At 45.8% G+C, this 19,810-nt stretch overlaps 1 protein-coding gene across 1 annotated transcript; it reads left to right on the forward strand.

Moving 5' to 3' along the window:
* The first annotated feature begins 1,527 nt into the window (after positions 1-1,527).
* LOC142813877 (uncharacterized) lies at positions 1,528-19,551 on the forward strand. The gene is made up of 8 exons (XM_075891835.1): positions 1,528-1,648; positions 2,335-2,483; positions 4,369-4,552; positions 7,861-7,961; positions 8,379-8,485; positions 9,992-10,092; positions 17,004-17,092; positions 18,767-19,551. The coding sequence occupies exons 1-8, from the start codon at positions 1,555-1,557 to the stop codon at positions 18,944-18,946; spliced, it is 1,005 nt and encodes a 334-aa protein (XP_075747950.1). The 5' UTR covers positions 1,528-1,554; the 3' UTR covers positions 18,947-19,551.
* Positions 19,552-19,810: the final 259 nt, after the last annotated feature.

A 19,810-nucleotide genomic window follows, 5' to 3' on the forward strand; every position in this document is an offset into this window, starting at 1 on the left:
CCCTTTTCATCGATGTTCATGTGGCTGGGACGTCGTGCTAAAGCAGGTGTCGCAAGCACGTAATCAATACAGCTGCGACTGTTCCTGGCGCTCCAGGTGTACTGTCCTTCACATTCTGGACGAAGATTTAGCACATCTAAGGCGAGTGTACGTGCCAGTGCCAGTAGTAGTTCCCCATTGGTATCTTGGAAGCCATCCAGAGCTTGGAGGTGCCCATTGAAATGGCCCATAATGCGAACCTCTCGCTGGTTTGCCCATCTTGCCACGTCTTCCCTGATGCAGTGCGCCATTCTTGAGTTTCCAGCATCGGCTCGAGCAGATACGGCAAAGTAGGCCACCCCTACCAGGACTGCCAGCCCTTGTAGGTAGCCCTCGACCCACATATGCTCAACACACGGGCTGTCCAGTTTCTTCCAAGCTGACCTAGTTTTCCACAGGAAACCCATTCCCCCCCCTTTCCTCGATTCACCTGAACGGTTCAAGCCAGCCCACTGCCAACTTTTATGTACTGGTGGCTCTTCCATGACTCGAAGGTGTGTTTCAGCCACGGCATATATCTCTATATCTTCGTCACCCATCATCTGATATAGTTCTTCCCATTTGCTCTCCGTTCGAGCACCATGTAGGTTAAGGAAGCCTACATGTATGTCCTCGTTCTTCTTGCGGCGACGGCGGGTCGACTTTTTCTTTACGTCCTGTGCCAGGAGCGCTTCTGCCTCCTCTGTGGATTGGCCATTTGTAGGATTGCCTGTCCCAGGGCAGTCATCATGGAGATTGTTGGTTTCACCCTCCATGCCCTGTGCTTGTAGTTGCCCGACAGGCGAAGCCCTAAAAAAGCACATAGTCTGCGTCCCAATCGTTGTCCTAGTTGCTCGGCGACGTATTCACTGTAGGAAGTTCCATTCATCTTATCCTGGAGAGCCTTTGTGACACTGATGAACTCCACGCGCGTTCCAATGTCTGAGCAAATTCGACGTAGGTTTTGATTCCACAACTCGCACTTTATCTGCATGGTATCGTCTTTGGGTCCTACTTCTGGGACAACGTACACCACGAAAGCAACCACAGTCTTTTTTAGCACTATAGAGAACAACCACAGTCTTTTTTTTTTGCGTCACCTCGCGGCGAGCAAAACAACCACTCGTTGCTGATATGGAACCAGAGGCAAGATAGCGACCCCCTACCCTTTAAGGCGATTACCAGCTCTCCCCGTCCCCATTCAAGGCGATTACGCGAGAGCTGGTAATCGTATTAAAGGGGGAGGATGTCGCAATCTTGCCGCTGGTTCTATATCAGCAACGAGTGGTTGTTTTGCTCGCCGCGAGATGATGCGAAAAAAGACTGGTTGCTCTCGATCCCGCTTGACTGCGCTGCCAGCAGCCGCCGGAGCGCGCAGGCCATGCGTCACCGTGTTCCCTTTCACAAAATTTGACTCTGTACATTCCTGCGTCTGCTTTTACTTGTGGATGCGTGTAGCCACATGCAAAACTCACAAATTTGGGCCGCTCTACAGAGAGTGGCGTGGAAACGGAGGAACGGGAACCGTGGCGCGTGATGGACATTTCGCAGCGCTACCTGGCTTGCGTGTTCGGAACCTGTGGAACTGCATGCGCTTTCTGCACACGGATACAGCCTGGTTCTGGAATAGGTGAGTGCTATAAGAACCAACTACCCTTATCAACGAACCTCCGCCATAAAAAAATTAGCAGGCGCATTCCAGTGTGTTTCGTATATGCTATGCGAATTTCAGATACGCGACAACTCTACTCATAGATAATTAGTTACTGCTTCTCGGTTACCGCATCGACGTCACCACCTGCTTGCTGGTCATGGGTGAATGCATCGGACCTAGCAAAATACGTACTTGAAAGTCACTAGCAATTGTTGATCTTACATTAATAAAAGTACCATTATTAACATTCGATGTTACCAAGAACAAATAAAATAACCACTGCAAGATTAGACAAACGCTACTCGTGAAGTTGGAACTGCGTGTCCATTTCTTTTTCCCCTCCTGTTTATTAAATTTTAGATGCGAAGCATTTCCTTGCAAACCAAAGGCAGTTTAACAGTTATGCGTGTGGGGCACTCTCGTGGTCGACTATTTTTTTTATTTTTTCCGGGAAAGACCGACCTAATTTACTTAAAGTAACTGTAGCACTCCTATGGTTATGCGTGTGTATTCCCGAGTCTCTTGCGAAACACACGGTCATCCTTGATGCAAACCCCGTTGGCCAAGGGACCTTCAGTTATGCAGGCCTGGTCTTGACCCAGTCGTAATTGTTCCACCGTGCACCACTGCAACCGCATCTGTGTTTCATTTCTCACTCGTAGGCGTGTCTCTTCGTTCCGTCGAGTACTCGCCCTTTCTAGTGGGCGTCGAGTGGCGGCGCCTGCTGACCTTCTCGTCGCTGGCGGCGACGATGCGCAGGCGCAGCAGTGCGCGCCGTTACCGCATCGGCGTCACTACCTGCTGGTCGTGGGTGAGTGCGTCGAAGTTAGGAAAGTGCGTACTTCAAAGTGACTATAGCAATTTTGGATCTAACGATAATAAGAGTACCGTCATTAACATTTGATCTTATACTTAAGGGGACACTAAAGTCAAATGACAATTCATGCCAGAGTGAAAACTCAATGTATGACATCGTCTAAAACGTCAATATTATCAACAGGAGTGACCTACTTACCGAGAAATTAATGTAAATGCACGAAAACTCATGCGCCACGAGTAGGACATACGCAAAATGATCCCGATGACGTCAGAGTTAGCGCATATATTTAATCAACAGTAACCGAACTAGCTGCATTAAATAAAGAACGTACCGTGCATCAACAGTTTGATTCATGAAAAAAAAAATTGCCATACGTTACTATATGGGGAATGGCGCAACTGGTTCAAAAGTTCAATTTTCACCTGGGTAAACTGGACAGGTTGTGCCGTCTAGCGGGGCCCAAATGAACTAAGCACGCCTGCCATCTCGGAGCCCATGGCAGAAAACTGTTCTATGGCCGTTGTTGCTGCTGTGGCTCCCTCTACTTTCGCCCTGCTGCTACTATAGTGTGGGCGGCCACGCAGTAAAGCCAGATAACGCTGTGCACGGCAACAGTCACGTAAAACTTTCCAGTTAAGGCGGGTAATTTAAATAGCGATAACGTTATGCGGACCACTAAAACGTGATTTTATTTCAAAATAAGCGCTTCCTTGGCACAAAAGTAGCACTACGAGGCTTTTGAACAGCTATTTCAGCAATCAACATCGACTTAATATTTGCCTTTAGTGTCCACATAGTCATCACGCGCCACCCGTTTGCTGAATTTAAAAAAAAGCCAGAAATCTCGTGGAGTTTGGGAAAGAAGCAGACACACACACAACATGCACAGAACGCTGGAACTAACAAGTCACACAGTTGTTAGTTCTAAAATCACGTGCGTCCACTTCTTTCTCATGTACCGTCGATTTGCTGTCTTTTTCTCAGTGTAACATGAACCAATTGACTCAAGTTTCGACGGTCAGACTGGTCTCATATCACGACCCTTGCTGTGCTCAAATGCGGTTCCACTACGTCGATAGAAGTTAGGCGAACATTCTCGACGTATCTTTTCTGTTTTTTTTTAATCGTTGGAGTCCTGTTCAAGTTAAGTCTAAATCAATAACGTCTTCCTTTGTGGCTGACCGGTTTAACGCGTATTTTGCTGCTGCCCCACAAAAAAATATGTCGGGGCTTGGGATATTTCAGTCACGTGGTCTCCCTACTCGTCACCTTCTCACCTGCCCTTCGGGAACGTGGCGCATTCCAGTGGCAGGTGGAGTGGCCCTGCTCGCATTGCTCTGCCCTCCACTACTCAGTGCTCTGCCCCTCTACTCCTGTTCCCTGAATGGAATTCGCCATAACAAAACATGTTAGGGGACGAGATAGTGAATAGCTTTTGGGGAAATTAAAACGCGAATTAAACTATCACGTTTCATTCGACCTATGTGAATACCTGTGTTCCGCTTTAATATTCCCAAATCATATAAATAGCCCCTTCCAACACGGTATTGCGTAAAGGATATATTCTTGGTACTGTTTGTAGTTAACGCCTATTCGAGCAGCGTAAAAGCGAGAGACGAAGTGAATACAGTAACGTCCGTGTCTGTTTTCTTTTTGTCTCTCATTCTCTCGATTCCGTTGCCCGAATCAGTGTTGGCTATGAATTAACTAGTTTCAGGAAGCGCTCCTTTGATTTCGTGTATTTACACCACACGCGAATGGGTGTAAGTGTGCCGCCACAGACGCAGAACTTCAGCTAGAGCAGAAAGGAGTACGAACATTTCAACGAGTATAATGCGATGGAGCTTGTCTTCATGTACGCACGCGCCCCTTCCAGAAAGAAGAGTCCTGCACCCTTCAATGCGGACCCGAGGAAACCGTGACTCTGTCGGGACCCGCGGGCTCGTTCAGCGTACCGGCCGACCTGTACAGCGGCAGTGTTCAGCTGCAGGTGCGAGGCTTGGGCCGGGACCGGCCAGGTGGCGCCGTCTTCCGGGCGCATTTCCGCAAAAAGCAACTAGGTGCGTGCGTTTCAAATGCATGCGCACAAAAAAAAAAAAAAGGTTATTGCAAGCTGTACAACTGCGCAATGGAAGAAACGTGAAGAATACCCAACTGAGTTCAAGTGGGGCTTTTGACTATTCCTTGTTTTGTCTGTTTTTGCTACATTCTATTATGAATGCGATCATTTTTTTTTTAGAAACGCATCACGATGCACATAAGTGCATGCACGAGGGGAGGGCCTCCCTAGTCACCCATGAGGGAAGGGGCGCGAAGTTTGCCCCATACATTGACTTAATAGGAAGGTGGCACTGCGAAAAACCTTCGACTCCCCTCCCCACTTTTATGGGGAGCCCTACGCCCTCTTATGACAATGTGCTATGTTTTCGACATGCTATGTGCGCCTTACCTATGTCCTCCATCACAGCAAGATCATGTGGGGCTAAATGCTTTGTCCCTCCGATTAGGTCCAACTCGTTCAATTTGCAACGATTTATTGCTTTAACAAATTGAGACTGTAGCGACCAAATGACATTCTCTCCTATGGGAAACGAATGGTCGTGTGAAAGAGAAATCATATAATTCGTGAAAGTCTGCATTCAATTAAGGTATGTTGTCACCCTTGAAAACGGTATTTAAAAAACGAACTTCACTTTTTAATATATTTTTAAGGACATGTAGACATTCAAGATTGTTCTGAAGCAGAAATAACGTCTCCATATTCTTCTGCTAAACAGTTATGCGGTTATTTTCAACCACAGGTAGACCTTCCTGAAAACGAAAGTGATATTTGTTAAAACGAAACCTACATTTTAGTCAGTAAGGCAAACTTACTCATGTGCCCATATTTGTGGGATACATTTATATTGGTTTCTGGTGAAGTATACTAAAGCTTAAGGAGATTGAGCAATGGTAATCGCGGCCATTTTTCGTTCAAATCACACTAAATGCCTGCGTTGAGGCACACAAAGTGACACCATGTTTACATAACCCTGACGTGTTGTGCTATCATTGTGAAAGCTTTTTTCGTCAATTCAATGCCATAGATTGTTGCCTTACATAAATAACAAGATATCGCTAAGTCAAGAGTTAGACAAAGTGTAAAAAATTGCCCGCAGCTTCCCTCGGGGGAACACTGAGGAGGATGCGGAGCATATAATTGGTTAACGGGGTGTTAAAGTGCGACTTACTTGGGTCGATGGCTAAATTGGTTAACGTGGTTGTGAAATGGGGTGTTAAATTGCGACTTACTTGGGTCGATGGCTAAATTGGTTAACGTGGTTGTAGGAGGGGGTGTTAAATGAGTGAACACGTACACACGTATGCGAAAGGGCGGCGCTGGTCGAAGGGACGTCGATCATTGTGTTTGTGGATTCGTTGGAATTCATTTCACCGCGACCTTGGACGTCGACGCGCCGTACAAACCAACAGACGAGCGGCAACTGAGTGAGCGAGCGCCGACCTTGAGTATATATACAGCTCGACGGCGCATGCACTGTCAGCTGTTGAATGTTCTCGAAGCGCGACGCCACATGCGCGTCCACTGGAGAATCAGGAGAATTGTAGATGTCGAACGCGGTGTGTAGAGGAGGAAGGGTGCACAGATGGTGGAGGAGTGAAGCACGCGCGGTGTGTAGAGGAGGAAGGGATGCACAGATGGTGGAAGAGTGGGTGACGGCGCGACGGCGCATGCGCGCGCGTCAGCTGTCGAATGTTCGAGAAGCGGTGCGGACGGCGCGGACGGCGCGGACGGCGCACTACAAGGCGCGAGTATAAGATGCTCCGCATCTAAAAGGTGGTGTGCCTTCAATCGAGTGAGACTTCCCGGCACGGGATAAGGCAGGCACAGGGGGTGGTTTTTACAAAAGCATTCTCAACAAAGAGATGGCTGTGTATGCAGAGATCAGTTCAGATATGTTTCGATGAAATATGCCTGCGCGAAAATCCTAAACGCGAATAAATGCTTCAGCGGGATGCTTTGGCAGCGTGTCCCTAAAGATGTCCATGTAGGCTCGCGGACTGTTTTGTTTAGACTGTAGAATTGTATACGTGTCAGTTAAGCGATGGAAATAGTGTCACGACGAATATTTTGAAGCAAACTAACATCGATCCTGGCTACTACAGCACAGAAGTTTGCCTTGGCAGGCACCGAACTCGCTCCAAGAATACCAGCCGCCAGAAACGGCTGACGAAATACAAGCTAAAAAAAAAAAAAAATGAGGAGCCGCTGAACCACCAAACGGGGAACTCGTGGCAGCTGAGGAAGGTCGTATGAGCCTGGTGGCTTTTAGCACGTCACAACCTTCGGATGAAGTATCAACTCGTTTGGGAAAAGTTTCTTGATTTTCTGAAAACTTCATTTTTAGTGGTTTACTGTTGCACCAAAAGTCATGACTTTTGAATAATCCAATTTTTTATGAAGCTTCCCATGCTTCTTTATGGAACAATAATCTATGTAATCAACTAGTATACTTGAAAACCACCAATAACGTTTGATGTTATAAGGTTATACTATACTTTGACGATAGTGCGAAGATTCTAGATAATAGCAACGTCTAAATGTACCGCTACATCACTGCCTAGCGATTTTCATTTCGTGTCAGAGGATCGGTAGTTATCACTATTCGCGCGATGGCCATATTCTGGGTAATTTCCGCAATTAGATTTGATTAGTTGCACTTCTCTTCCCTAACATGCTTGAAGGGTGTTTTTAGACAGCAAATAGGCAAACAAGGCCATCAGCTTAAGATCAAAATCTAAAATGATTTCCCAAAATGTGGCAGCGTACTTAAGCCTTTTGATTCAAAAGGCTAATTTGAATTCAGTTTCTTTCAAGAGGCAAAGGCTCCTACTTAACAATTTCGTAAAAGGTAAAATTAGAAAGCGTGCACGGTAGTGCAGTGATGGGTTGGCAATAATCCGTGGCCTATACAAGGCCGTCATTGCACGAGCGACCTGACCAGAAACGTTCATTTGCACCATCACTTGATTTCGCATTATAATCTGGACAAAGATGCCTTCTTTACGAATGGGATGTTAAATTCAAGTGCGTCGTTATAAGCAAGTGGCATCACTCTAACGACCGAGACCTCAACAAGGGGCGAGTGACATTCGCGGATGCACTGCGAATTCAATTTTTGTGAGTTTGGCGGCGCTTCAACGTTGTGGAACGATTAAGGCTTCTCGGCGAAACAAGTAGACTTGTTTTAGCTAGGAAATTTAGGGGCGTCGTCCGTAAGACAGATTGTGCCCTATAAAAGACGCTGATGGTGCATGCAAGCTCGATGCCCTCATGCTGGCTTTTGTCCGTCTCTTTTTGCGACTCAAGAGCCCAGCAGACCGTGCGATGTCACCGTGAGAACATTGGGATGGTCAGTCGTGCGACTCAGCTGGAAGGTCCGACCACATGCACAGATGGACGGCTTCGAGGTAATTGCTCATTTAGTGTTAGGCTTCGCTTGATTTGTAGTGTTCTTTTTTTAAGAACATCGCGCCACAGTGGCTATAGCAGCTGTGTTGTTTGTAACATTTGTGGTATAACGTGCGCGCACGTGTTTGTGTGTGTGTGTGTGTGTGTGTGTGTGTGTGTGTGTGTGTGTGTGTGTGTGTGTGTGTGTGTGTGTGCGCGCAAACATTGATTGTTCGTGCGCAAGTCCGCGCGGAAACGTAGAATTAAGACGCTTGATAAAACTGATGACTCAGTGCAGGTCACCACATGTAGTTGCGAATCGTGAACGCTGATATTTGCCGGCTGCTCCCATTTCTTGTAGGCACTAAGCGAGACGAGGAAGAATACGGTTCTTGACTCCCACAATCGCAGTTTGTATTTACTGAACCACTTTCCAGGTGCACTGGTGCAAAGCAGACAGCGCGCTTCCTCGCAGCTGCTCCAGTCTACACCTTCCACGCAACGTCTCCTCCGTGGTTCTCATGGGACTCGTACCATTCATCAGGTAAAGGGCAGCAGCGAACCAATCGAATGCGCAATGTTTAATCTTGGTGATATTTGTAACGCGCACAGTCGACAGGGCACACATGCGAAGAGTGACAAACGAGTGCTACATCGCTACATTTTTTTTTGAGCATCGCGAATCCGCAGAGAGCACGTACTAAGCGATTCATGTGGTGTGCATACAGACTACGCAACCAAAAGTTAATAACGCTAATTCTTTATCGGTGAGTGTCACCAATAGGTGATTGATACACTAGTGCGCACACCTTTCTTTTTTTTAAAGCTTCTGTAGTCTCACGTGTTATTTTATCTTTATCAGAAAACAAGATATTTGTGTCACACACACACACACACACACACACACACACACACACACACACACACACACACACACACACACACACACACACACACACACACACACACACACACACACACACACACACACACACACACACACACACACACACACACACACACACACACACACACACACACACACACACACACACACACACACACACACACACACACACACACACACACACACACACACACACACACACACACACACACACACACACACACACACACACACACACACACACACACACACACACACACACACACACACACACACACACACACACACACACACACACACACACACACACACACACACACACACACACACACACACACACACACACACACACACACACACACACACACACACACACACACACACACACACACACACACACACACACACACACACACACACACACACACACACACACACACACACACACACACACACACACACACACACACACACACACACACACACACACACACACACACACACACACACACACACACACACACACACACACACACACACACACACACACACACACACACACACACACACACACACACACACACACACACACACACACACACATACACACACACACACACACACACACACACACACACACACACACACACACACACACACACACACACACACACACACACACACACACACACAAGACGTGTGGCAATTTAAAATTTTACAGTGATAAGACAAGTGTGTGCGCCTGTCAGCGGTTTGCGCTACGAATTTCGCCCTGCATGAATACCACCCAGCTCATCCATCAATCAGTTCTACCACAATGTTTAACTCTCTACGCCACTAAAATGGTAGAAACTGAGTCACAGACTTGGTTGATGCTATACTCAGAACGCTACATATATCCGGTGTCTGGGGAACCGTGTTGAACCACGGTACTATGCATTCGTAAACAAGTCATCCATAACGATTCAAGTATATTCATCGTTACAACAACGACATGGAGCTAACAGCAATGGCAGTTCAATATGTGCAAAAAATATGTTCACACGCGAGTTGCGCGGGAAATAGCCTAGGCCATCCCTATGTTTTCCTAATCTTGTCCATGTATAGCTGGTTCGTGCTCACTTGGGTTTTTACGGCTTGCAGGTACAAGTACAGTTTGCGTTCCTTTCGGGGTGACCCAAACAGCACGGACGTACTCTTTAGCATGCCTACCACGGCCACGCGCAGAGACCGTCTCAGCTTTGGTGAGATCACTGCACAGCCTTGTCACTTTCCTTTTTTTCTTATCTCTGAAACGCATCTTTGAGCCAGTTCTGTGGGCGTACTGAAACAGGACGAGCGCAAACCTTGGACCCCGGACAAACACGTCACCGTGTTTGTTTCTTTATTTAACTGATGCAAAAGTTTGTCGTATAAGCAGCACGTACATGGCGGGATGAGCTCATACGAACGAGAAAATATGAACAATTAGCACGTAGTTACCTTCGTATTGATTCGCGCGTTCAGAGCTTTGATTGAAGCATCTGCTTAGTGAATTGCTTGCATTGCGAAACCTTGGCTCAATGGACTGTGAAGGACGTTCTCCTTCATCTGCTCGTTTTAGCTGCGTTCACAGATTACTTGCGCTACCGTGTGCGAGTACCAACGAGTACGTGGTGTGTGAGTATGTGGTGCCACGTTAGTGAATTTTCAGCAGCTGGCATGAAGGTTATTTTTTTTATTCATGCACAGATAGGGATGAAATTCCGGCTGTGTTGTTATAACATTCCTGCAAGTTGACCATAACGTGATTATGCTACCTTGACATCATGATAGCCGCCATATTAGTGTGCCAGTATGTTCCATGACATCACCTGCGCGCTATGAATATAGCGTGTACGGACGAATCTTTGATACACGCTTGGGGGAGTGTGGTGCGGATTCGTACTCAGACAAGCTCACTATAAATGAATTGCAACAGAATGGAAAGTTTTGCTTCTTCACGCGCTTAAACGACAGTTAAACCACTCGTCTGTACAGTGCACATAGGACGAAAGTTTTACTTTCGTCCTATGTGCACTGTACAGACCTCCCAGTTCTGATTCTTCTTATTTGCGAAGGCTCCAAGATCATTTGTTTAGTTTCCGCAAACCAGGCTTATGCTTGTTGGCGATATCAATCTACCAGGTATTGATTGGCCTACTGGATGTGTCGGAGCCGCAGAGCACTCTGATATTCTATCCGACATTATGCTAACTCATAATTTAAACCAGGTTGTTCTTGAGCCCACCAGAATTTGCGGTACAGCTAGGTCCGTACTCGATCTTGTGTTCTTAGATCGCAGTTTTTCTGATTATTCATTACATGTAAGTGACGGGATTTCTGATCACAAGGTTGTAGTTACCAATGTCTTTCTAGAACCTAAAAAACGTTTAGCGGGAGTTAAGCATACATATGTCAAAGACTACTCCAGGGCGAGGGATGAGTCTGTTTTGGATTACCTTGACATAGCTTACGAAAGCTTTCAAGGTAATGATGTGCGGCATTTGTGGGAAATGTTTAAAGAGCATTGCAAATTTTGTTTAAAGTCTTTTATACCTGATAAGAAAAAACGAACCAAAAGGGTCAATCCATGGATTAACCGAGATATTATTCACCTAAAACGGCGAATTAAACGTATCAAGAAGAGTCGCAGTCCCGATTGTGATGTCTTAAATAGGTTAGTCTCCAAACTTTCGAGCAGCGTAAAATCCGCAAGGAAACGGTATTTTTGCGAAAGTTTGCCTCAGTTCATTTTAAACGATCCAGGAAAGTTCTGGAATCACATCCGCAGTGCACGTAAATCGGTCGATCAATTATTGGTTGATGGCAAGATGGAAACATCTCGTCTCTCCATTGCTAATGCTTTCAATTCCTTTTTTCATTCTGTATTTTCAAACGATCTAGGTGATGAATTTTATATGGAGGCTCATTCGGAACAGATCGAGCTTGTTTCTTTTGAAGGAGTTTTTGAAATGCTTCTGCGATTAGATCCTAAGTGCACTACTGGCCCGGATGAAATCCCGAACGCCTTTCTGCGTCGCTATGCAGAATCTTTAGCTCGGTTTTTGACAGTGATTTTTCGTGAGTCTTTTCGGACGTCCGTGCTGCCCCATGATTGGCTTATGGCTAGGGTAATTCCAGTTTTTAAAAAAGGAGACCGTTTCCATGTTGACAATTATCGACCAATTTCCTTAACGTGCTGTTGTTGCAAGATGATAGAACATATTGTAGCTAACCATATTCTTAATGTACTGGAAAAAAATAAAACATTGAGTCCCTTCCAACATGGTTTTAGAAGGGGATTTTCTACCGTTACGCAGTTGGTCACCGCCGTTCATAGTTTTAGTTCAATCTTAGATCACTCCGGGCAAATTGATGTTTTGTTTTTAGACTTAAGCAAGGCATTCGACAGGGTTCCTCACGGTAGCCTTCTTTTAAAACTTAAACAAGCAGGAATTCCTTCTACACTTGTAAATTGGGTTAATTCGTATTTGAAAGATCGAACGCAATTTGTAGACATCGATGGTACTTATTCCTCCTCTCTAACAGTGACATCAGGTGTGCTCCAGGGAAGTGTGCTGGGGCCCCTGCTTTTTTTGTTGTATGTTAATGATTTAGTGTCTGTGGTTGGCGATACTGTGAATATTGGAATGTTCGCGGATGATATCATGATTTATACTGAAGTGCAGTCTGCTTCTGATCAACATCGGCTAGATAGGGCTTTATGTGACATATCATCTTGGTGCGACAAATGGGGCATGAAAATTAGCACTACAAAAACAGTTCTTTTACGTATAACCAGGAAACGAAACCCCATAACTTTCCGGTACAAAATTAAAAACACCTTAATCGAGGAGGTTAGTAAGTTTAAATACCTAGGTATCGTATTGAACTCCAGATTAGATTGGAACGACCACATTCAGCAGGTAACTTCTTCAGCGCTAAAAAAAACTTGGTCTTTTACGGCATAAACTTCGAGGTACACCTAGTAACGTTAAGCTTTTAGCGTATAATTCCATAATTAGGCCTAAACTGGAGTATGCAGCGGTTGTTTGGGACCCGTACACAAACAAAAACATTAACGAATTGGAGAAGGTTCAGAGGAGGGCTGTCCGTTTTATTTATAATAAATATAAAAGAAGTGATTCTCCGTCAGGTATCATGACACTCAATAAAATCCAACCACTACACATTAGACGCCAAATTGCCCGCTTAGCTTTTATGGAATCCCTAATTAAGTGTAAGACTGGATTATCACCCACTCCATTCATTAGTCCGTCCACCACGAGGAAAACACGACACACACATAGCCACAGTTTATCCCCATTCTTTGCCCGAACAAATACCTTTAAGTTTTCATATTTTCCACGCACGGTAGATGACTGGAATAAATTGCCAGAAAGAATTTTTAGTGGAAATTTTATGACAGCCCTACACGATCTTTTTAGAAACTTTTAATTACTGACGATCGGGTTTTTAGCAATGTTACTTGAAGTTGTGCGTGATTTTCTAGTTTTATTTGGATTGGAAACCCTGCTATGTTTGTGCGAAAAGTCGGTTTCACCGTGGCTTGTTTATTTTGTAGTTCTAAGTGAATTCTGCGTTTTGTTGCTTCATTGTTTTTTTTTTTTTGCATTGCATTGTATGTGCATGAACATTCTTTTTTTCTGCCCGTCCTGCTTGGACCATTAAATTGGTCTGCAGTATTGTATAAATAAATAAATAAATAAATTAAAAAGTAACGAGCTTGAGAAAGAGTAACCACTTCAGTTGAGGGTTGAAAAAATGGCATTAGACGACTTTAAATTGTCACGGCGTCATGACGTGGATGAAGGCGGCAGACGTTCATTGATGATGATTGATTGTTATGTGGATTTTAATGTTCTAAAACTACCATATGACTATGAGAGACGCCATAGTGGAGGGCGCTGGAAATTTTGACCACCTTGGTTCTTTAACATGCACACACCCAAATCTGAGCGCACGGGCCTACAGCATTTTCGCCTCCATCAAAAAGTACTCGATGTTCAGATGAAACGGTTTATTTAAACGAACTTGTGGCCGGGAAACTTAAGGTCAGATTGTAGCAACACGCGGGCACTGATAACGGCGAACAGAGCGTCGGCAATTAAACAAGTGGCGTCGAACATTCTAACGTTATCTCTAGCGGCCACGCAGGTTCCAGCAGAATCTGTAATTCTCGCGAAGTGGGCGCAATCTTAACAAAATGGTTTACTGCAGTTGCGAAGCTTCTCGAACACTGCAGGCGTGGGTTGCGTGGAGAATTACTGATAGCGAAACAGGGCGATAACATTATTTAGAATGTGGCATTGTCCCCCTCTCAAGAAGACATCGTCTTGATGCTTTAACAAAAGACGGTACAATAACAAAGTAAGAAAACGAACAATAAGTACGAACAGTAAAGAGAAGCAACAGTAAAGAACAGGTTCGCGCATGAAATGGCTTGAGGCACACGACATGGATGAGGTCAGGTCGTGCACGGCGCCGTTGAAAGTTGATGATGCCATCAGGAATAACCTCGTAGTCGAGTGCATCGAGACGCCGAACTACCCTGTACGGTCCGAAGTGGCGTCGCACAGGTCTTTCACTGAGTCCGCGTCGGCGTCCACACCCAAACATGGTCACCAGGCTGGTATTCCACGAAACTTCATCGAAGATTGTAACGGCGGCGGTCGGCTGTTTTCTGGTTTTTGATGTGGAGGCGGGGGAGTTGGCGAGATTCTTCGGCGCGCTGGAGGTAGACATTTAGGTAACACGGCGTGAAACGTCGTGGTCAGGCTCCTTCCACACACCAACTTGTACGGCGCCGTCTGCGTCATTTCTTGGACGGCCGTGTTTTACGCGAAAGCACTTACGGAAGAATTGCATCCCACGTCTTGTGCTGATAGCGGGCACTTATAGCGGTGAACACAGCGCGCTGACCGGCGATCAACTGACAAGCGTGGAAGTGCGTCGGCATTTATACACGTGCCCTCAAATATTCTAGCGTTATCGTTAGCGGCCACGTAAAGGTTCCATAATAATCTTTAATGCTCGCAAAGTGGGCGTAATTTAACGAAATGATTTACTGAAGTCCCGAAGCTTATCGAACACTGCAGGCGCAGTTTGCGCTGATAATTCATTACTCACCGTAAAACGGGGCGATATAACATAACTTGATTTGTGGCAATATTAACAGGGAAGAGCGCGGCACCGTGGTAATACTACCGTGTGTGCATGTTCGCCATTTCATTGGTCCGAAACAAGCAGGAACCTTTAGAAGGACCTGTTCTCAATACCACCATATGATTAGAAGAGACGCCGTAGTGGAGGGCTCCGGAAATTTCGACCACCTGGGGTTCTTTAACGTGCACACAAATCTGAGCACACGGGCCTACAACATTTCCCCCTCCATCGGAAATGTAGCCGCCGCAGCCGGGATTCGATGTCGTGACCTACGGGTCAGCAGCCACTAGACCACCGCGGCGGGGCCTGGGTCAAGTTGGTAAGTGCACTAAAGGTATAAACTTCGCAGAAAACTAACGACCCAAGGACTTGCTTGCCTTTTTGTGTGGTCTATATATGCAGATAGCTCGCGCAGTGAAGTAGGAACTCGTTTGGGGCGTTGCGCTGGTAACAGCGCATTGGAAGACAAAATACGGCGCAAGTATATCGAGGACAAAAGCGACAAAGCATAGGTCGTGGCTCCGAAATTTGCCTTGTTTTATTTTTAACAAGAGCCCTGCCATGGTGGTCTAGTGGCTAAGGCACTTGGCTGCTGACCCACAGGACGCGGGATCGAATCGCGGCTTCGGCGGCTGCATTTTCGATGAAGGCGAAAATTCTTCAGGCCTGCAGCTGTGTAGTTTGAGATAGGTGCACGTTAAAGAACCCCAGGTATTTCCGGATCCCTTCACTACGGCGTCTCTCATAATCATATGGTGGTTTATGGTGGTTTTCGGACGTTAAACCCCACATAATATTATTATTTTAACTAGAAACGTGGTCATGGTGAACGCACGTAAAAGATGAAAGACTAAAACAATGTGCGTGGGCTCAGCTGTCAACTCGGGAAGAGCCAAGCCAGAACTGCGCAGCAAGAGCAGTTCCTTATCGAAAAGGAATAACGAAAGCAATGCATGCTGAAACCGTTCCAACCTAGCTATACGTACGTCCTGAGTGGCTCGTTCCCTACCAGCTCATTACTCAAAAACAGGAGGGACTAAGATAAAAATCAATAGGTTCCAACAAACCTTTACGTCGATCAACAATGAAATAAATCATGCACAAATGAAATTGGTGAGAGAGAGAACCATATGGGGGGTGCTGACACCCCCTGTAAAGTTGTTGGCGCTGCGTGGCGCACGTGTTTCGCCCAAAAGCCGCATTTCGGGTTACAACTACCGAGCGATAGGTGGCGTTGTGTATGCGGTGGTGACCTCTGGTGGAAGGCAAACCTTGGTGGCGGGTCTCTTCTGCACGTGGCGGTTGCCGCGAATGGTTGTCTCTAGCGTGGGTCCTCGGTGCGTGGCACCGCGGGCTGCGCGCCGGGGGCCCTCGTGGTAAGTCAAGCGTTGACGACGCCACCTTGGTTGTGTCACTGTGTTTGTCATGTTATTCTGTGTTTGTCGTGTTTTTGTGGTTGTCATGGAGTGTATGGTAATATTGTGTACGGATGTCCTAGTGTGTTGATAGCGATTGATGTATAAATTTGGTGGACGATATCGTCATCTAAATTAGTTGAATAAATGTATGTTGTTCTTTGTTTTGTACCTACCGTGTCTGCTGTGTCCGTCACTCTAAGAGCATGGTGGTGGCGCTCGCCGTTTCGAGACTCCACAACCACCACAGAAAAAAAAAAGAATTGCAGTGACCATCACAAATGCAGCACAAAACGGAGACTAGAACACATAAAAAAGGTGTAGAGACGGGAAATATTTCTTAGGTGTTTTCATTTTGTGGTGAACTTCAGTTACAATGGATTCATACCAACCGATCCAGCTTACTACGCTTCTGCAATTACAAGGAGTGTTATCTTCCGTGATGTGACTCTAGCTGCTCGAGTGAACTCTAATCACTTCATGAGCGCGTTGATACTTTTGGCGTGTGTAACCTTGCGGCGAAATTCTTACAGAGCTGTTCCTGTACACGGAGATGCTGGTGGTGTTCTTGCTGGCTGGAGCGTTGACTCTGGTGGCGCTGCTCACTATCGGATTCATCCTGGTCAGTCAACACTCGCTTTAACGTCTCTTGTATAACTTTTTTACGGCCAAAGTTTCGTATGTATGTCTTATCTAGCCAAAACGTATACGGTTCTGAATTCACATGAATAGCACGAGCAAGAATGGTAACATGAAAAACGATAACGTTTCCAATACGTTTCAACTGGGGCCAGTCTTCTCAGGCCCCGGTCTTCTCCAGGAAACACAAAATACAGAAGTGTACTTGAATGGAAGGTTGGGTTAGTTGCATTAGTTGCGCGATCAATGCGGCGCTGAAGACGAAAACATAAACGCGGCGTGCACAGGACAGCGCTCGTCCTGTTCATTTTGTTTTTAGTACAAACGTGGTATAAGGAGGCCGATAGCACGTGCCCTAAAGAAATATTCGCTGCAATTTTGCGATGACAGCAACAGGTCACTGCAAGGGCGTGTAAACACTACTGACAGAACTTGCGCTTTCATAAAAAAAAAAGGGCAGATCGTGTGACTAGAAAATTTGATATTGTGACAATATCGACAAAGAAAACATTTTTTATCAAGCGAATGTAGCAAAAAACGCTTTGCCTAAACAAGACAAGATGCGGTTTGAGAGGTCCGCATCGGATTAGCGCACTTCAAATTACTCGCCTCAACAAAACTTCTGACGTCACTGTTGCCGTGCAAAGCATTGCCCGGCTTTAATGCGCGGCCGGTGACACTATAGTAGCAGCAGAGGGCAAGTAGCGGGAGCCACAGCAGCAACAGCGCCCATTGAACAATTTTCAGCCATGGCCTTCAAGATTGCAGCTGTGCTTGGTTCAACTGCAGGGGTCCCGCTAGATGGCACAACCTGTCCAGTTTGACCACGCGAAAATTGAATGTTTGGACCGATCCCGCCATTTCCAGAAGTGCATTAAGCCATTCAGTTTAAGGGGGGGGGGGGTCACTCGAAGTAACACCAGAGATGTGTAGTCATTACTTTTTTTGTTTTTACGAGCGCAAAAACTCTGGAACAGCATAAATACTTTAAAACGTGGTCAAAGTGGTCGCACTCATTTGTCCTGATTTGTGACAGCAGGTAGACGGCAAGCACTAAAGAGAGGGGGAGGTGTTGCCGACAGGCCCTGAGGGCGGCAATCGCCCTTACCGCCCCTCTCTCTGGATCCGTCACTGGCCATTCCCCATAGTAACGTCAGAGGGTCCTTTTTTCTGTGAATCAAACGGAAAAAAACAATTAAAGCAGCATTTTATCACGTCTCTTGATGCACAGAAGGTTATTTATTTAGTGCAGCTAGATCGATTACTAGAGATTAATTGTAGGTGGTTCTTCTGACGTCATCGGGATTTCATTGAGAATGTCCTACTACGGCGCATATATTCTTGTGCATTTACCCTAATTTTTCTGTAAGTAGGGCACTGCTGTTGATAATATTGCCCTTTTAGACGTTGTCATACATTGAGCTTTCACTCTGACATAAATTGTTGTTTGACTTTAATGCCCCTTAAACAGGTACACAACGTTGTTTGTGCCACAGCGTGAACCCCCTTTTACATTCAAATGCTTGAAATAATAGACTAATCATAGTTACTGTACCCACCGATATTATTTGGCCAATGTCGTCTTCCCGCCTTGACTTTGTGTGTATATAGCTTTGCTGACTGAGTGGCAGCTCACAGAGCAGGCGGATATGCGCAGATGCGTGCCTTGGGCCTGACGGCCTTCCTCGACGTGGAGCCGGACGACCTGGCTCCGGGCCCGGGAGGAGCGCGCGAGAGCCAGGCGCAGGGCGACCACAGACGCCACGTTCCTGGCGTTGCTCGGAGACGCCGTGGGGCCGCCGCTCTACCCAGGGTTCGCTCACGGGGTGACAGCTGACGCCCCGTTTACACCGTGTTGCATCGTCCGACGCAGCACCTACTCGGACGAGCCTACTCGAATAAGGGACCCATATTTCGACGGTGCATGTGGATGAGCGCTGCGACGCAAATGATTTTCGTCACTGATATATTCGGCGTTTAAATAGGAAAGCTGACAGAGTGCTAATTAAAACTGACTTGCCGTGCCCGCCTACGCTTTACGCAGTAGATTATAAGCGAAAAAAAAAACTCTGCTAGCTTGAAAAGAAAATTGTTTCTTCCCTTCGATCTAACCACCATTCGCAGATACTTGCAGAGCGTACCAGCTGTCGCTCGATGACTCCAAGTAATCTGAGGTTTACTGTGGCTTATGCTGCGTCGCTTTTTTTTCGTTTTACTGGCAAGGCGATGTCCTTTTACAGCACCGTATTTCGATTATTTTTATTTATATCACGTAATCTCTTATCGTCGAAATCAAACGTGAACAATGACATTTTATAACTGTAAGAGTCATCTTTTTTTCGTGATCTCTACACTTAATGCTGACGTTGTCTGGACCTTTGTGATCGGAGCTTTATCGGGGTGAATTTGTGAAAATTGTGAAATAAAATATTTAAAAAGACTGTGCACTTACTTTTTTGTGGTGAAAAACAGCCCGAAAAACGATAACAATGAACGAGGGCAAACATTCTCAAATACAAAAATACAAGTCTGTACTCCTCTTTTTTGTCAAAAAGCGAACAAAAATTGATTTCAACCGAATGAGGCGAAACTTCAAAATTTCAAAATTACAACATTTACAAATGGTTATACCTCGTTTGTGGAAAATAGACCGACAGCCGATTTCACTAAAATGTGACAAAGCTCCGAAAATTAAAACGTT

Source organism: Rhipicephalus microplus, chromosome 4 (assembly GCF_043290135.1).
Source record: "Rhipicephalus microplus isolate Deutch F79 chromosome 4, USDA_Rmic, whole genome shotgun sequence".
NCBI classification, from domain to species: Eukaryota; Metazoa; Arthropoda; class Arachnida; order Ixodida; family Ixodidae; genus Rhipicephalus; species Rhipicephalus microplus.

Bases quoted from the DNA above. Each gene is read 5' to 3' on its own strand.
- LOC142813877 (XM_075891835.1), top strand. From the start codon at position 1,555: ATGGACATTTCGCAGCGCTACCTGGCTTGCGTGTTCGGAACCTGTGGA. The intron at 10,093-17,003 runs GTGAGATCACTG...AAATTCTTACAG, and splicing joins CAGAGACCGTCTCAGCTTTG to AGCTGTTCCTGTACACGGAG. The intron at 17,093-18,766 runs GTCAGTCAACAC...GGATATGCGCAG, and splicing joins TCACTATCGGATTCATCCTG to ATGCGTGCCTTGGGCCTGAC.